We start from the raw sequence: 19,491 nt of genomic DNA, 5'->3' as shown, positions 1-19,491 counted from the left end.
TATATAAATTAAGGTACTGTATAATTATAATTAAGGTACTGTACACCCTACTAAATTAAGATAAATAAACGTTTCTAGATACTACCAGAGGCGTACGACAGGGGATAGTGGCTGGTTGACCCTTCCCAAATTCTACGCCACTGACGAAATTGTTATTTTAGTGTAATTTTTTGATTTTGCAATACTTTTTATGTAAATAATATACTCTTCATTCGTAGCGATAAAATGATTAGTTTTCGAGATATTTGAAATTAAAAATGAATCTCCACAATACACTGATCAAAATAACCGTGTCGTTTCATTTTTAACTTCAAATATCTCGAAAACTAATGACTTTATCGTTACGAATAAAGGGTATATTATTTTCATGGAAAGTATTGGAGAATCCAAAAATTGAACTAAAATAGCAATTTCGCCAGTGGCGTAGAATTTGGAAAGGGTCAACCATTCACTTTCCCCCGTCGTACGCCTTTGGTAATAGCCATAAACGTTTGTCTAACTTAATTTAGTAGCTTGTACAGTACCTATACTTTCTGCCAAGTATGAAAAGGATACGTCTAATAGTTTTAAAATGCTGAGCAAAAATCATTTTTAAATTTTTAGATAAAACACCCTGTAACTCAGTAAGGAACCACATTTTATTTAAGTGTTTTAGGTTAAATCTTCGTATTTTGTACTAAGGTTTCTCCAGTTACTATATGGACAATTATTAATGAAACACCCTGTATATTATCATTAAAATATGGCCATATTGACTTTCAGCCAATTATAGGATATATCAGTTTTTTGTTAACATCCTATCCTAAGTGCTCTAAACTTTGTTGCAAACACGGGCTAAACATAGTTGCTCGAAATGGCATAGTGTAGTTTACCCCTCTGAGGTCCAGATTTATTTTTAGGTTGTGTTAAAGATACATTATTTTTGTTGGTTTGTGTCATTTCATCAACTTGTTACAGATGTAAACTGACAAGTTTAAGTTCTGATTCTACACACTGTAAGCAAGATACGAGACCCAGTGTTGCCATGTTGCAACTGCAGCTGTTGGCAGTCTTTGGATCTGGTATAGCCATGGGTTCCTGGGTTTGGTGTGATGCTACTCTACATTCTTGGGGAAGATACATTCGAAGGTAAATTTAGGGTTCTGTTTTATTTAGTTTTGAGGAAAGTCTTATTTCATGTTAACTGTATGATATTATCTCTACTGTCACTTTATTCTGCGTTGGTTTTCGCGTGGCAATATGTTTAATGTCAAATATTCAGATTTCATATTCCCATATTAAACAATAGTTTTATCACCCTGTACAATATTCTACGAAATCTTATTATTGTATGCTGCTACGAGCGTCCTACAAATTTATTTAAATATTGCAAATGAGTGCTGATGTTACTTCAAAAACATTTCTTTGTTCTTTTATATTTATAATAAACGGAAGCGTTTACAGCTAACCTAGAAATCATTTTAATAAAACCACGTTACAGAATAAAGGACAGTGTCACAATTATTAGAAATCCGAGAGGTCTATAATCGAACATTTAGCTGTTGACTCAAGGGTGTAGTGAACAATAAAGCGTAATGCTTATATTTGAGGATTGGTGTTTTCATTTACGTACAGAAGTCAATTCAGCTCCTGCAATAATTAAGACAGCTTGTTGATTCGTTTCACTTTGGAAATAGTTCATTGTCAGTGTAACCTTCTAGGTAATGGTACTAGTATCGGTTTATAAGAACATTTTTGTTTGTTTTCAGAAAATTTCACTGTGAAATAGAAGAACCTATGAAGCTCCAAAAGCACAAGATCATAGCTCAGGCCTTTGCCAAACGAAAAAAGTTCAACGATGGAGGCCAAATCTCCATACTTTGCCAGAATCATACAGATCCTGTTGGCCTTCAATTCGAGTTGAATAGCGCTGCTAGCAACGAACTAAGTACGACATGGGCGGCGAATTTGCCGCGATTGGTCAACAGAAGAGGAGCAGTGCCCAATGAAGTGGCTTATTCCGTGTCGAGCAATAATCATTCGTTGGATAGCGAGGTCAGTTTGAACTTCAGACATGTTAGTATCGAAAGCAGAAGGAATTCTGGAGACAGCCAGGTTTCGGTGCAGATAGCTGAACTTAAGGCCACCAGAAAGGTATGAAAATGCAAGAATTGCAGGTTTATATTTAGTATATTGAATAAATAACTCATTTTTGATTGTAATTGTTCAATTTTTTGTGCGTTTTTAAAGATATTGTTGTCTCTATATGTTTCAACATTATTTTATGTTATTAGACGAACTCCAGAAGACACAGAAGCAGGCACAAACCCAGCCGACATTTCAGAAGCCACTCCAGGAACATCGGAACTTCTAGAAGACTGTCCAAATCGGGAACCAAGCGGGATAGTAGCACTAGTTTAGATTCTCACCTTCAAATCATTAACGCATTAACCACCACTGCAGATGTCAAAAGCTTTAGGCCGAATATGAACAGACGTACAGGCAATGCTGGATTGGATGGCTCTCATATTAACAATCTCTTGTCAAATGGGAAGCTTAGAATACCTTGTCACATAAATAACTACAGGTAAGCGAAATTTGAACTGTCTGAAGTCTGAGTTAATTGCACTTCCAAAAAAAAAACAGGATGCAAAATACAATAAGCTCCGTGAGTCATCTAAAATTGTTCGTAAAGATAATTCGTAAGAGAATTTACAAGCTGTAATCAAGAAACGCCTGCATCTTTAGTAATATCTTTATCGCTTTGGGAAAATTTATTATTTTAATTGTATTTTACTTACTTACTTACATTTTTCTTCTTGTGGTGCTTTCTCCTTTAGTGGAGTTTAGCGACCACACTGGCAAATATGTCTAATGCGTCTCTAAATAGATGTTGAATCAAGACCAGTCCAGTCTCTGATGTTTCTAAGCCATGAAATCTGGCGCCTACCGGGACCCAGCTTTCCTTCAATCTTACCCTGGATGATTAGTTACGCGAGGCGGTACTTTTCGTTTATCATTATGTGTCCCAGGTAGCTAATTTTTCTGACTTTGATGACTTTTAGCAGCTCCCTATCTGTACCTATTCTCCTCAGAACATTTTCGTTGGTGGTTTCCAAGGTATCTTCAAGATTCTTCTATAAAGCCAGAGTTCAAAGGCTTCTAACTTGTTCATCAGTGTTATGTTGAGTGTCCATGCCTCCGTTCCATAAAAAAGTATTGACCACACATAGCAATGCAGAAAACGACATCTAAGGCTGATATTAATGCTACTGTTACAAAATAAGCTTTTCATTTTGATAAACCCTTGTCGGGCTACCTCGATTCTAGCTCTTACTTCTTTGTTATAATCAAGTTGATTGTTGATCCAGCAACCAAGATATTTGTATTGGTTTACGTATTCGAGCTGTTTGTGGTTCACATTTATATTGGAAGGGGTAAATTTTTGTTCCTTGATATTTTCATAACTTTTGTTTTCGCAGTATTGATTTTCATCCTCATTTTTTCACAACTCTCAGTAACCCTATTTAACAGTATCTGAAGACTATGGTCAGAATCAGTCATTAAAACCGTGTCATCTGCATAGCGGATGTTTTTTCCTCTGACTTGACTATTTATCCTGATTTCTTCTGAAGAGTGCGATCCTCGTTCGCAAATATTGCCTCAGAGTAGACGGTAAACAGTATCGGTGATAGCACACAACCATGTCTGACACCTCGTTGTATTTCAGTTGGCCTTGATGTGTTACTATTGGTCTTTATGATTGCTGTCTGATTCCAATAAATAGCTTCTATGATTTTAAAATCTCTTTTGTGGACTCCGATGTCGTTAAATTTCTCTATCAAGGTCCTGTGCTGCACCCAGTCGAACGCTTTTTCAAAATCTTTAAAACAGACAAAAAGATCTCCTTGCTGATCTTTGTAACTTTGTGCCAGAGTTTGAAGACATAATATTGCTTCTCGTGTCCCCATACCTTTCCTGAATTGCCAAATTGCTCTTGACCGGTGATCTCGTCACATCTTCTATACCTATATTAACATCTCGTCACATCTTAAGATGTTGAAATTTAACTCCTGAGAAATGTTTGTTTTCATTTCAACGTTTGTATGATATACAAACGCTATTTATTGTTTTACATGAGATAAAAATTTAAAGAGAATGTTCATAGTATCAACTGAAATTATCGTATAAAACGTTAATTATCATACACCAGGCAACGCAGGATTTCATTTTAAACAGTGATAAATTCAATCAGAAACATTTGGGTTTCAGTCGGGATACTAGGTGGATATATGATTTTGGTATCCGTCTAATCAGTGGAAATATGCTATTATATATCTCTATTAATGTATCTCCCGCTAATTTTGTAATACCCACAATAATTTTTTTCCGTATCTGTATATATGTTGTTTTTAGGAGCGGCAGTGAAGACGAAAATGTTTCAGTGACCATATCAGAAAGCACTTTCAACATGAAACTCAGTAACGTCAATAACCTAGACCTCAACGACGAACTGGCCCTGAAATCACTTCGCGAAGGTGTACATATCGAAGAAATAATCACTTCCAGTGATACAGACGAATCGCATAAGTACAATAAGGACTACGAGCAGGAGAAAAGGTCCAGAAAGGGATCTGGAAGGGACTCACATTCGAGCAGAAGGTAAAGTAGCCATTATATTTGCTTTAGTTTATTAGATAATTGAGACAATTTATTTGACTCATACCACTTCTTTGAGTGAACCCCCTACAGTGAATATTTGTATTGAAAACATTTAGAATACTATCCCAAACGCATTTCTTCTTCGTCAACCATTATCCCTCTACTCCTAAATGTAGGTCTCTTCCAATTGCTTCCTCTTTCTCTATCTCACACCAACAATATCACTGTTTACCTACCACTGTTCGTATGTCATGTACCCATCTCTTTTGAGGTGTTCCCGTGCTTCTTTTCACACCCCCCCCTCCTTGTCGCCATTCTGAGATTTTACGGATGTACATGAATTTTAATGCCTCTTCTTCTTCTTCTTTAAGTGCTGTCTCCCAATGGGAGGTTGGATATCATCATTACAATCTTTATCTACCGCTGTGTAACAAAAAGAATGTGTGTGTGTACTTTGTACGCACGTAAGAAGTTATACTTCTATTATATGATTTAAACGAAATTAATATACTTTTTATTTATATTTTGTTTAAATATTAAACTAATTTATACTTACTACTTCTCAAACATTTTTATTAGAACAGTGCCAAAAATTAAAATAATAAAAGAATAAAACACACACAAACACATTAAACAAGCCACAAATGATGTCTGAACATTAATTGTCGAAAATTTTTTTAACTAAATACGTATTTTCTGAAAATACAATTATATAATAAATATACTTACAATCATAAAATGTATTAAAAAAAACAAAAAAGAAAGTTTCTATTGGGACTCGAACCAGCGCTGATAAGAGCGGTTGGTATTTGAATTCATTCACCTTCTCCGCTTAGCCACGGACACTATGTGTCATTATTTACGAAGAGCGACTAACTAAACGGATTAAACTTGTGATATTTTGATATTTTGAAAATTGATCAAATTATTTTAATTTTGAATTGAAATGATTTAGAATTGAAAAAATACAACAAAACATAGAGTAAAAAAACAATATATTAGGTGAATATTGATAGAAATTTTGATGGTAATCAAATTATGTAAATAAAAGTATTACGTACTATGTATTTTGGCAGATCAAATAGGTAGGTTTATACCCATGATACATTAACAATTATTACGTACCTTTTTATTTGAAAAACTATTTAAAAGTCACTACAATATTATAAACTTTTTTGTTTCTGTCCTCACAACAATAAAACTAATATATTATACATTTGTTTACCTTTACCTCCAAACCACAGCTGCCATATCGGATAATTTTTGACATGTCATTTGAACATCCAATCAGAACAAAGTTATAATGCGCATGCGCCGGGCTGATAGGTTTTAACATATTGTAACAAAATAATTATTGACCTACCCTCGTATACCAGCTCCCGTCTCCGGACAGACAGAACACTATCGATGTTTCGAGATACGCCGATGCAGCGACGATGACGTGCAAGCGGTCACATGGACATAGCTGGAGATATATAGATATTTCTGGAATATCTGTATCGCATATATAAATAGGACATATTTGTAAATAGTCTTGGTCTTAAGCTAAAGTTTGTAAAGTAAACTTGTATAAATAAAAAATAAAGTCGTATATAAATTACGAACCGCTAGTTTTATTGTAATTAGAAGTAATTACAGTAAATAACCGCTACAGTGGTGTTAACGGTGTGGAGTGTAAATAAATGAAAAGTAAAAAAAAAAGACTTTTGAACTTTATTCGTCGAGAATAATCGGAGTGCGTTAATTGTTCGGTATTCGGAAAGACTTTTAAAAGACTTTTGAACTTTATTCGTCGTTAATAATTGAAGTGCGTTGATTGTTCGGTATTCGGAAAGACTTAGACATTTTGAAAAGTACGTGTGTGCCGACCAAAGATGTTGCTACAAGAACTGACCATAAAACAGCTCCGTGAACAATTAGAAGAGTACGAATTAGACAGCAGTGGGTGCAAGATAGTCCTACAAGCACGACTCAAGGATGTCCTCACGAAGAACGGAGATGACCCAGAGACGTTCCACTTCCAGTCAGCAGAACAAGTAATCTTATCGAAATTAAAAACTGTTTCTGAAACGATCGACGAGACTTCTCAAAAGATCGATGAAACTTCTAGACAGAACAACGAGAAATTTGAAAGTGTTTCTCAAAAGATCGATGAGAAATTTGAAAGTGTTTCTCAAGTAATAAAAGACGTTTGTAGACAGACCGACGAGAAATTTGAAGAAGTTTCCAGAACATTCGATAAGATACAGAAAAGTGTAGACGACAATAAAGAAATGCTAGAAGAGAAGATCAAACAACTAGAGAGCATGATAACTGATACAAAAGTACAACCATCAGTTAATGCAGTAGCTTTAGATCTTGTAGTGAAGGATGAAACACCGAGAGACGAAACATCGCATCATATGAGATTTAAATTACCACCATTCGATGGGAAGTCCTCTTGGTCCATATACCTTAGACAATTCGAAGCTATTGCGACCGCCAACCATTGGACCGAACAAGAAAAGGCTGTTTCCTTGACTGCTGCTTTGCGAGGTGATGCTGCAGATATATTAAGATCAATTCCTAAGGGTCAAGAAAAATGTTACCAGACCTTGTTCACTCGTCTAGAAAAACGCTATGGAGATGCCCATCTACAACAAGTATACAAAGCACAACTGCGAAGTAGAAGTCAACGAGCAAGTGAGAATCTGCAAGAATTTGAAGCAGATGTGGCTCGTGTGGTGCGGTTGGCTTATCCAGAGGTGCCAGACAGCGTTTTAGAAGAAATTGCAGTAGATACCTTCGTCAATGGGCTGAAAGATAATGAACTACAGAAAGCTTTACGACTAGCAAGACCGAAAGTTTTAGATGAAGCACTTGCTATTGCATTGGAACACGAAACGGCTAGTCAAACTTCACGAGGCCATAGAGTAAGAACCATTGAAGAAAGTGACGAACACAACGATGAACGTCTGGAGGAAATGATACGGAGAGTATTAAGTAATCAGATGCCAAAGAGACGCGAGCCTAGATGTTGGAATTGTGGAGACGTAGGCCACATTCGTCGTAATTGTAAGAAGATCGTACAGCCGTCGGAAAACTAGAGCGGGTCGACACCAAGGGGCAACTGCCGACCTCGAGAACTAGAGCCCCCATAGTAACTGTCAACCTTACGTCCTCCGGTGGAATCCACAACTTATACATCGAAGGTCGTATCAGTAATAGATGTAGATCATTTTTGGTGGATACAGGTGCAACGAGAACTATCGCACGTCCAGATGTAGTACGAGACCATAATAAATTATCACCTGCAACAGTAAAGCTTAGAACAGCGACTGGTGAGCTAATTAATACATATGGCGAGGCTAATATGTCAGTATCCATTGGTCAGACCACAGTTGAACATCAAGTATTAATTGCCGAGATCTCCGACGAGTTCATATTGGGGATGGACGTACTACGAAAAGTGGGGGCAATATTGGATGTTCAAAATGGAGTTCTCAGGATCAACGGTGAAGAGTTGCCCTTTCACGACGACAAAGAAGATGTCATCCGCTTACTAACTACATGCGACGTAACCATACCCGGTAATAGTGAGAAAATTCTGATGACCATGCTTGATGGACACTGCCGAGAGGGAAGTTTAAGGATGGTCGAAGATGTAGAAAATGTCGAGTTCCTAACGGCGAAAACTTTGGTAAAAGTTCGAGATGTCATCCCTGTAAGAGTTATGAATTTAAGGGAAACTGCTATTAAGTTAAGTAGAGGAGCTTTGATCGGACAGTGTGTTCCCGTGGCTTCAATTTGCTCTATGAATACCAATGAGAAATCATCAAAGTCAAAGTATCCAAAAGACCTTGTCGAGATGATCATTGAAAGATGCCAAGACCTTGACTATGAACGAACGGAAAAAGTAAGGTCTATGCTGATAGAGTATCAAGATGTTTTTGCTATTGATAAGAAGGATAAGGGCAAAACAAGCATAGTAACGCATAAAATAAATACCGGAGACGCTCAGCCAATCAGACAACGGCCTAGACGACTTCCATTTGCGAAAAGAGATGAAGCCGAAGAGATTATCAAGGATATGGACAAACAAGGGGTAATTGAACCATCGAACAGTCCATGGACATCACCAGTAGTTCTGGTAAAGAAGAAAGATGGTTCAACGCGTTTTTGTATCGACTACCGCCAGCTCAATGCGGTAACAAAAAAAGATAGTTATCCTTTGCCCAGAATAGACGATACATTGGATACTCTCTCCGGTTCTCGTTAGTTTTCCACACTCGATTTAAAAAGTGGATATTGGCAAGTAGACATGGAGCCAGCCGATCGGGAGAAAACCGCATTTTCGATAGGATCAGGGCTTTGGCAGTTTACGGCTATGCCGTTTGGTTTATGTAATGCCCCTGCCACATTTGAAAGATTAATGGAGGCAGTTTTAAGAGGTCTAACATGGAAAACATGCCTGGTTTACTTGGATGATGTAATTGTGGTTGGAAGGTCCTTTGATGAACATGCCAAGAATCTAATAGAAGTCTTTCAACGATTGAGGGCAGCGAACTTGAAGTTAAGTCCGAAGAAATGTCACATGTTTCGACGAGAAGTTAAGTATTTGGGACATATTGTATCGAGTAATGGTGTAACAGCTGATCCCGAAAAGATTGAAGCAATTAAAGATTGGCCAGTACCAAAAGATAAACATGAAATTAGAAGTTTCCTTGGCCTATGTACATATTACCGACGATTTGTCAAAGGATTTGCCAATATCTCCAAGCCCCTAACAAAGTTGACGGAGGAGGGCAAAGAATATACATGGAGTGAAGAGTGCCAAAAAGCTTTCGAACAACTACAAATGGCTCTGATCAGTGCACCGATATTAAGCTACCCGGGACAGGCAGGAAAATTTGTTTTGGATACCGATGCTAGCAACAGTGCTATAGGAGCTGTTCTCTCCCAAATCCAGGACGGACAGGAAAAAGTCATCGCTTATTTCAGCAAAGTCCTGTCGAAACCGGAAAGAAACTATTGCGTTACCAGAAGAGAACTGCTGGGTGTAGTGAAGGCTTGCGAACATTTCCATAAATACTTGTATGGCAGAAAGTTCCTTCTTCGCACCGATCACGCTGCTCTAAAATGGCTCATACAATTCCGTAATCCAGAGGGCCAGATGGCAAGATGGTTAGAACGATTACAAGAATATGATTACGAGATAGAACACAGGGCCGGAAGAGTTCACTCAAATGCTGATGCCCTTTCGAGACGACCATGCAGTGCGAATTGTAATCACTGTGCCAAATTAGAGGAACGATTTTGCTCCGTGAGACGAACCACCGTAATTAATGAGCAATGGCAGCCCCAACAGTTACAAGACGCCCAAGAAGATGATCCATGTATAAAAAGAGTATTGGATTGGATGCGGCAAGGTGAGAGACCTAGTTGGCAGAACATTAGTGCATGTAGTCCAGAAGTCAAGGCCTACTGGAGCCAATGGAATTGCCTGGTACTAAAAGATGATCTTCTGTACAGAACCTTTGAGAACGATGATGGTACAGAATCTAAGCTTCAGTTAATTGTACCTAAAAGTAAAGTGTCAGAAGTATTGCGTCAGTTGCATGACGGTACATCAGGTGGACACTTTGGTATTACGAAGACTCTGCAAAAGGTTCGAGAACGGTTCTATTGGGTGAACTGTAAAGATGATGTAAGGAGATGGTGCCGAAAATGTGAACCGTGTGCATCCGGTAATGGTCCGGTTGGTAAAAAGAGAGCACCCATGAGACAGTACAATGTTGGAAGTCCTATGGAAAGAGTAGCTATCGACATTGCAGGTCCATTTCCAGAAACCGATGCTGGAAATAAATACATCCTGGTAGCCATGGATTATTTTACAAAATGGACTGAGGCCTATGCATTACCAAATCAAGAAGCTGCTACCGTTGCAGAGGTACTTGTTAAAGAATTCTTTAGCCGATTTGGTGTTCCCTTGGAGATCCACTCCGACCAAGGGCGAAACTTTGAGTCAGCTCTTTTCCAAAACGTTTGTAAATTGATTGGTGCCAATAAGACCAGAACAACACCCCTGCATCCTCAATCAGATGGGATGGTCGAGAGGATGAACCGAACGATGGGTAAACACTTGTCCAAAGTTGTATCTGAACATCAGCGAGATTGGGACCAACACATTCATTTATTCCTGATGGCCTACCGCTCGGCCGTAAATGAAACTACAGGTCAAACACCAACCTGCCTGATGTTGGGTCGTGAAGTTCGGTTGCCCTGCGACCTAGAGTTTGGCTGCGGACCTTCCGAGGAACATGTTGCAGGCGAAGACTACGTTGACCGCCTGAAATTACGAATGAACAACATTCATGAACTTGCCCGACAACACATCCAGATAGCCAGTGACAGAATGAAAGATCAATATGATTCTCGATGCAAGAATGAAAGCTTCGAAGTAGGTGATCTTGTCTGGCTTTATAATCCGCAACGTCGTCGAGGCTTGTGTCCTAAACTGCAAAGACAATGGGAAGGTCCGTATGAAGTTAAGAAGAAAATAAATGACGTAATATATAGAATTAAGAAGTTGCCAAACGGTAAACCAAAAGTTATTCACATAAATCGTCTTGCACCATATGCTGGCTCAAATGAAACAGAAGAAGCACGAGTCCTCCAACAGGAGATGAAAGATGTCGCACAGCCAAGTTTTAATCAATTTATGTCAAATTACGCAGAAAGAAAGAGTGCTAGATTCGGCGTGACCACAGAAGTTCAGCAAGATCTGTTTGGTGTTCCAGAAAACGTCTCTCTAGCCCACTGTGTTGCACAAGACCTCGAGATGACTAAAGGAATCTCGTCCGTATTCAATAGAAAGTTCGGCCGCCTGGACGAGTTAAGGAATCAACAACCTAAAATTGGAAGAGTATTGCGATTGGAAGATGGTCCTCGATCTTTGCTGTATATAGTGACCAGGAAGTCTTATACGGACACGCCAAGCTACGAGAACATATGGCGTGCTCTAACTAATTTGAAGAAAATGGTCTGTAATTATGACATCAAAGATTTGGCTTTACCAAAAATTGGCCATGCAGTAGAAAATCTGGATTGGAAGATTGTGAGAAGCATGCTGGAAGTGATCTTCAGAGAAACTGGCGTACGGATTACTGTGTGTTGCATGAACCCGAAGATGTCATACCCTTCAAAGACAGTAGACTGTTACTTCTTTTCTAGGGGTGTATGCAGAGCTGGAGAATCCTGTAGATTCCGCCATCCTGGGCCATCTAGAGTTGCTGATCGGGACGCTCAGATCTTAAGAGGGGAGCAGTGTAACAAAATAATTATTGACCTACCCTCGTATACCAGCTCCCGTCTCCGGACAGACAGAACACTATCGATGTTTCGAGATACGCCGATGCAGCGACGATGACGTGCAAGCGGTCACATGGACATAGCTGGAGATATATAGATATTTCTGGAATATCTGTATCGCATATATAAATAGGACATATTTGTAAATAGTCTTGGTCTTAAGCTAAAGTTTGTAAAGTAAACTTGTATAAATAAAAAATAAAGTCGTATATAAATTACGAACCGCTAGTTTTATTGTAATTAGAAGTAATTACAGTAAATAACCGCTACAATATAAAAAAATCACCCTCTATCGCCGGTAAAGAAGTATAACTGCAAAAAGAAAACTTCTGATGGAGTGAAAGTAAAGAGAATAATAAACTCCAACAGAAGTAAGGTAAAGAAAAATAAAAATCAGCTAATGTAGCTAAAAAGTAACAAAAATGAAAAGGGCTTCTACGTTGAGAAGCCGATGTACTACGTTGAGAAGACGATGATAATACTTTTCGGTAGTATTAGTAGAGGAAGATGCAAAGATGAAGAGATAGATGAACTGATACAGAAGTGTGAATAGACAGAGTCAAACTGAAAGGAGTTAGGCTAGCGATATATGCAAGAGAACGACTACTTGACACTAAAGGATGGATACGGCCAATTTGCATGCCTGTCAAAGACGGTAGCTCAAAGTAGATAGTGATGATGACTAAGAATGGAAATATTAAGATAAGAATAAGGTACTGAACATGAATAAATATGAATAATTGCTAATGATGAACAAATTGAATAAAAACAAACAAATCATGGGCGCCAGGAAATGATCTTCGGTCACCTTCCCAGGTATCTTACACTGCTGTAAAGTATATTAAACCAAAACGTCTGAGATATAAAAACACAATAGTTACTAATATCACCAAACTTATTGTTCCCAAACAAACCCATTCTTCGAACGCCTAACCAAAGGTTCCCAGAAAATGAGCACCAGGATGGTGCAAAACCATGCTTCCTATAAGCACAGGTGAAGCGACTGACTATGTAGCCGGAATAGGTTCCTCTCAGGTGGGTTAGGGGTCTATGACTTCCCATGTTCATGTTGTATTACTTCCCCAAAAGGCTAAAACAAATATTTTCCCATTCTTAGTTTCAATGGAAAAGTGTAAGGAAAAAAATCAAAGGAGAAAAAGAGAAACTAGGGAAGTGTTTTTAGTATAGATTGTAATTTAAAAAAAAAGCCATTAACACACAAAAAATCTCTCATTATTGAAAAGTACATGACAAAATTTGACCTTAACAGAATGTGAATGTATATGACCATTTCAAATTACAGACACATGAGTTTGGAATTTAAATAAAGAATAGATATGATTTCTTTAAAATAATTACAGGATACTTATTAATGATGTTGGAAGTGACTTTAGTATAACCAAAAAAATTGAAACTATTAGAATTTTCTCTGAGTGAATATTATCTATAGATATTGAAATGATTAAAAGATGCTAAATTCAACTAATAAATTTATTTAATATTTTATTAGATGTAAAAATAATGTAACATGCAATGTCATTAACCTCTTTATGTCAAAAAAATATGTATCTATTTACCGGATCTCTCAGTTCTTCATTACTGTTTTTCCTCTAGTAAACACTGGAGATGGATTCTGGGAAAACACTGTGAAAACCATGTACATCCTAGGGAACTTTATTTCCCAATAAAGGCTTATTACTTATGGGAAAGATTCCGCCATTTTGGGTACTTCGACCTACCTATTCCAGTCTCACAAATCAAGTGGTCAGCGAACTTGGCTTCTCCCACAAGGAAATGTCAAATTTATCTCAGAACACGAAGTCAGATTCACCACCAGAGGGCCGCTACCGACCCAACAAATCCAAAAGATAGTTTTAAGTTTGTTTAGTGGTGACGTTTTTAAAATAAATATTTTAAAATATAAGAGAAGATAATAATTTAAATAGTTAATTACGAGAAAATTAGAGAAATTAATTAAGAGATCAAGAGAAATAATTACAAAAAAAAAAATTAAAAAGTTCAAAAATAATTTCGTAACGTGACAAACCGTTACAGGTGCTCTGAAGAGTCCTATAGAACTGCATTGAAACCACTCCCTTAAATTCTTCAACCATGACACTCTCCTTCTTCCTATATTTCGTATTCTTTGCTCATTTCTCGCCATACTTCCGTATTCGTTTTCTTCTGTGTCCATGCAATCTAAGCATCCTTCTGTAACACCATATTTCAAATGACGGTAGCTTTTTAATGTCCAGCTTTCAAGTCCATATTGGAGTACCGAAAACACGAAGCATCTCAAAGCTCTTACTCTCAGTTGTAATGTAAGGTATTTGTTGCAGAGAATTGCTTTCATTTTTACAAAGGCATTTCTTGCTCTTTCTATCCTGACCCTTATTTCTGTTGTTTGATCATTATTGTCTGAAATCCAGGTTCCTAGGTATCTGTATATTTATCAACCCCTTCTATCGGTACATTTCCCAAATGTATGCTTGTTTGTATATTTTTGTTTGTAGTTTTTGTACTGTTTGTTTTGTTTAGTAGTAATTGGAGTGGTTCAACAGAGCTTGCCATAATCACGGTGTCATGTGCATATCTTATGTTGTTAATACATCTTCCTTGAATGCCTCATTTAAGTTTATTTGAAAAAATTTATTTTTTAGGTCAAGGAGGTCTAAGCCAATAAGAAAAAAATATTCAGAAGACTCAGACAGTTGCCAAATGAAGAGTGACAGTTCCTCCTGCCCAGAAATCAAACAGCTCGTCCAGAGCTCCTTGAACTCTGGAAATTCCGTCTGCAACGACAAAAATCGAGGTTCCAGACAGTCCAAAACATCCATCGATGTTGCTGTCCAAGCCAACGCTCAAGACCTGGACTTCGAGCTAAAAAACATGAAGAAGACTGAAAACGAAAAACACAAAAGTAAACAGACCAAAACTAGGGAAAATAGGTACAGGAAAGCAAGAAGAAGCTCCGAAATTGAAGTGAGCAAAAAGAACAAAAGATCAAAGGAGAGATACAAAAAATGCGGCAGCTCTGAAGAAAGAAAATCGTTGAGAGTTGATTCAGACGAGGAAAATTTGCTGGGAAGCAATTGCAACATTAAGATTAAGAAAATGCAGGAAGTTTAGGTATAGGTTTTGTAAAAAGGTCTTAAATATCCGGGACAGGGTGTCCCGGAAAATAGTGCGTTCCTTAAAGGTTTGGGTGGAATGCACCATATAAAAGAAAACTTTCTTATAAATTTTTTTCTAAAGTCATCTGTTGCCCCAAACAATTAAAATAATGTGTTTTACTTAAATTTACATTTGACAACACGGCAGTTTTATTTATTTTGACACAGCGAAGATAAAAATATACAATGGGTGCATTCAGCAGACTCAATCGCTGACTAATCGCTTAGTGATTTTCTGCTAAATGCCACATAAATTGTCGATTAGTTGACTTATCGGTCGCCATTTTAAACATCGGTTTTGAAATATGATTACTTAGCAAATCCAAGTAAGATTGACGTATGACTTGTGTCTAACACGTATATTTTAAGTTATCTGTATCTTAAAAAACATGTAGGCAAGGAAGACTGGAAGGCATATAAATCACGCTGATAAATATCTGAGCTGTGTTGTTGGATTATTCCTATGTACCTATTAGGTTTATGTCGCAAGAAATTCAAGAATTTGAAACTACATATGTATGAATTAAATGGGGTTATTTATAAATTACCATTTCATATTAATTTTCATTTCTGTTCTTGGGGTGTCTTTCAAGTATTTGCAAATCATTTTGAAAAATTTGACAGTTGTCATAACCTATTTCGTATGTACATGAAAGTATACCATTCAGAAGAATCGTTAGCAATTACACATCGCTAAGTAATCGATTAGTCATCACAGTTTTCTGCTGAATGCAGCCAATAATTGTAAACACAAATAGTCATATCATAATCACCTGTAACCCCAGAATAGGTACATCGTATTGTTGTGATATTGCCATGATTTCGATCGCGAGTATCATGACATTTTGTTAATTACGTTTAAAGTAAAATTTAATAAAAAATGTTTGGCTTGGTAAAATGTATATTAGTTTAAAAAGCGTCTATAGGGCTACAGACATAGAAACAAAACGTTTTCACTCTGTAACAAGAGCATCATCAGTGTTACAAGAACTTGGTGAGCCAACCAAAAAAACAAAGGGCAAAGCCCTTCAAAAACAGACTAAAAGTCTTATATAGATGCCAACATGGCAAAATCCAAAGGATGGATAAAATTCCTATGGCTACGGCCCTAGGGCAACATATGACTCCCACACGTGGTAAGTGGGTCAATAGGTAACATTAGGTCATTATGTTACAACACGTGACAGGCAACTCAACTCAGCAGGTGACTTGTTGCCTGTCACCTGTTGTAACATAATGACGTAATGTTACCTATTGACCCACTTACCACGTGTGGGAGTCAAATGTTGCCCTAGGGCCGTAGCCATAGGAATTTTATCCATCCTTTGGATTTTGCCATGTTGGCAATTATATAAGACTTTTAGTCTGTTTTTGAAAGGCTTTGACCTTTGTATTTTTTGGTTGGCTCACCATGTTCTTGTAACACTGATGATGCTCTTGTTACAGAGCGAAAACGTTTTGTTTCTGTGTTTGTAGCCCTATAGGGTCTTTTTAAACTAATATACCTTTTACCAAGCCAAAAATTTTTTTATTAAATTTTACTTGTAATTAATGTAACAGCCAGCTACAGGAAATTTTTTCTAGTGAATTACGTTTAGTTCAAGATTTACAGCAAGGCTATTTACCTCGAAGAAAAACAAAATCTTCAGAGAACCCGAATTTCTGTGTAAAGTATTGTGTGCAGATAAAGATTATTTTACGAATGGTGTGTTTAACTTTCATGATTGCCAAAAGTATGAATTTGTGGCCCGGGATTATTTATAATCATCTAATTGAACGATTCGAACTTCCCAGAAGATTGAATGGAAAAATGTACTCAAATGTTTTGCAACATATTTTATCGATACTTCTTGAAGACGTAGCTTTATTGTAATAAAAATTTTTCATGTAAGTTAAAACACTATACAAACCTTATTTCGCTAGTACCTATGATTAGTGTGATTCCTAATACATTTCCAGTGAAAATAATAACTCTTTGATAAGTGTTGACGATACAATTCTTTTTTATATGCGTGTCGGCGGAGATTATAACTCCCAAAATATTTATAACGAAAATGTTTAGTTCAGAATAGATGTCAACGAAAATAATTATTTCCCTTTCTGTTTCTGTTTCTGCCGACGAAAACAATTATTTATGAGAACTTCTTGGTAATTATAATTTTCGTGGACCCACAGAAGAAATGATGTTTTTTGCTGATACTCCTCAAAAAATGAATTTTTTCGCTGACACTTTATTAGGAATTATAATTTTCACAATCATATAATTGAAAATAATATTTTTCGCGGCGTTCATTGAAAGTTCTACTCTTAACGGCATTTTTCGGAGTTATACTTTTCGTAGGCGGTGGCGATTTATTAGATATTTAATAGACACAAATATTATACTGTTTTTCTATCACTGTTATCAGTATTTTATCAATACCTATTATGCCTATGGTCGATGATTCAAGATATTTGAGGCACAGTAAAATTATTATAACACAGAAGAAGGAACGCAGCGTTGCCGGCTGTATTTGCTTTTCTGTGGACATTAATCAAATTCATTAAAATTAATAAATTATTTTTTTGAAAACGGTTGACTTTACAAAAAAATTGTATCAGACTTTTTTGCTCTAAATGGTGCACTTAACCCATACCTTGAAGGAACGCACTATTTTTCGGGACATCCTGTATGTAAACTAATGTTTATTTAGCAATGAATGATAAGCAGTTTATGGTTATTCTATTTATCTCTGAGTATTCAAAAAATGCGTCTATACTCGCCATGCTGCAGTTTCCTGTATCTGTTTTTAGATAAGGCTTCTATTATATTAAAATAATACATCCTAATATGGAAAATATTAGGTACGATTACATTTGAACTGATGTTACTAACTGTGATTTTAAAAACACGACAATTGGGTACATACTTACTCCGTGACGTTACAACCCTTCGTGGGTTTTAGCCGATTGGACAACATGCCTCCACTGTTCTATGTCTTGATCAACCTCTATCCAATTCTACACGCCCATAGTGTTCAGATCTCCTGCTATGTTATCTCTCCACCGGAGTCGATGGCGTCCGCGTTGTCTCCTTCCAATTGGGACTTCATCTCACACCAGCCTTATTGTTCTTTGGTCAGAATGTCTTCTGAGGTGTCCTGCCCATCTGGACTTTATTTCTTTGATGATGTTGGCGTCTGGGTAAAGTTCTCCGAGATCTTTGATAGTTCTTATTCTATATTGTCCTGATGCTTTATCCAGCACAAGTCTCTCTTAGTTTGTTTTTGTTATCGTCCACGTTTTGCTTCCATATAACAACGGGTCTTTTTTTAATTTGATGGCCTTGGCCGAGCCAATTAGCCAGACATTTTGTTATTTTAAAAACAATTTTTTTTTTCAATCAGGAATTATTTCTAACTCTAAATACATAACAAACTAATATATTACAATGATTATCTAAATAATACACTGTTTTGATTGTAAATATTTTTTTGTAATTATTTTTGTATTTTTTTTTTCTCTTTTTTTTTGCTTTTTTTTTCTTGTTCTTTTCTTTTTTCAGTTATAATATACAGTAATTACTTAAATCTACAGGGTTTAAAAAATAACAACAAAACAAACATGTTCGTTTTGTTTTAACAAACATGCATGCTTTGTTTTAACAAAATTACTTATACAGGGTATAAAATACCCTGTATTTAACCCTAAAATATATAAATATAAAATACAGGGTAAATTTTATTGATACAATTTATATTTACAGTTTTTGATATGTTCGTAAATTGTTTTTAATGTATTAATATCTTCAGAAAATATCAAATTGTCCAGGTAGACGGGAAGTGGAATTTTTAATATATTAAGATTATCATAAAATTTGTTTATATTTACTGCTTGATGTGAACATTCGAGGAGAATATGTAGTAGATCACCTTCTTTTCCACACTCACTACGGGTCGTATGATTATTTTATACACTTGTATCTTCGTACGTTTTGTTAGTTGTTTGGATTTTACAAGGTTTTTGGAGGGAAAAAAATTGTGTACATGCCGTACATTTTTGAATGATCTCAAAGAATGGGGGTTCAAATCAAAGGTTGCTCTTTAAATTTCTTACCCCTGTTCCGGCCTATATATACGGCGTTGCCACTGTCAATCCATCGAAGATGAAAAATCTTCTGCTGATACATATAAAGTTCTCTCAGAGATTTGCTCGTGGACAACATTTGGTAATGGATATGCACCAGAAGAAGAACAAGATGATTATACAGGGTGTCTGTGTAACTTGGGACCATATGGGAAACTTTTTTAATATCAATTTTACGAAAAAAAGTTATTGTTTATAAAGT

The 19,491-nt window shown here is 36.6% G+C and overlaps 1 protein-coding gene across 1 annotated transcript in view; it reads left to right on the top strand.

The window, feature by feature from the left end:
• The window catches only part of LOC126886811 (protein smoothened), a 30,105-nt gene extending 14,801 nt beyond the window's left edge, over window positions 1-15,304 (top strand). Inside the window, exons 5-9 of the mRNA XM_050653879.1 lie at window positions 958-1,128; window positions 1,749-2,133; window positions 2,274-2,566; window positions 4,396-4,641; window positions 14,652-15,304. Coding sequence (XP_050509836.1) covers window positions 958-1,128; window positions 1,749-2,133; window positions 2,274-2,566; window positions 4,396-4,641; window positions 14,652-15,120 — 1,564 coding nt within the window. The 3' untranslated portion in view covers window positions 15,121-15,304. The remainder of the gene's footprint in view (window positions 1-957; window positions 1,129-1,748; window positions 2,134-2,273; window positions 2,567-4,395; window positions 4,642-14,651) is intronic.
• Window positions 15,305-19,491: the final 4,187 nt, after the last annotated feature.

The sequence above is a fragment of the Diabrotica virgifera genome, chromosome 1 (assembly GCF_917563875.1).
Source record: "Diabrotica virgifera virgifera chromosome 1, PGI_DIABVI_V3a".
NCBI classification, from domain to species: Eukaryota; Metazoa; Arthropoda; class Insecta; order Coleoptera; family Chrysomelidae; genus Diabrotica; species Diabrotica virgifera.
This window is presented reverse-complemented; position numbering and strand designations above follow the sequence as displayed.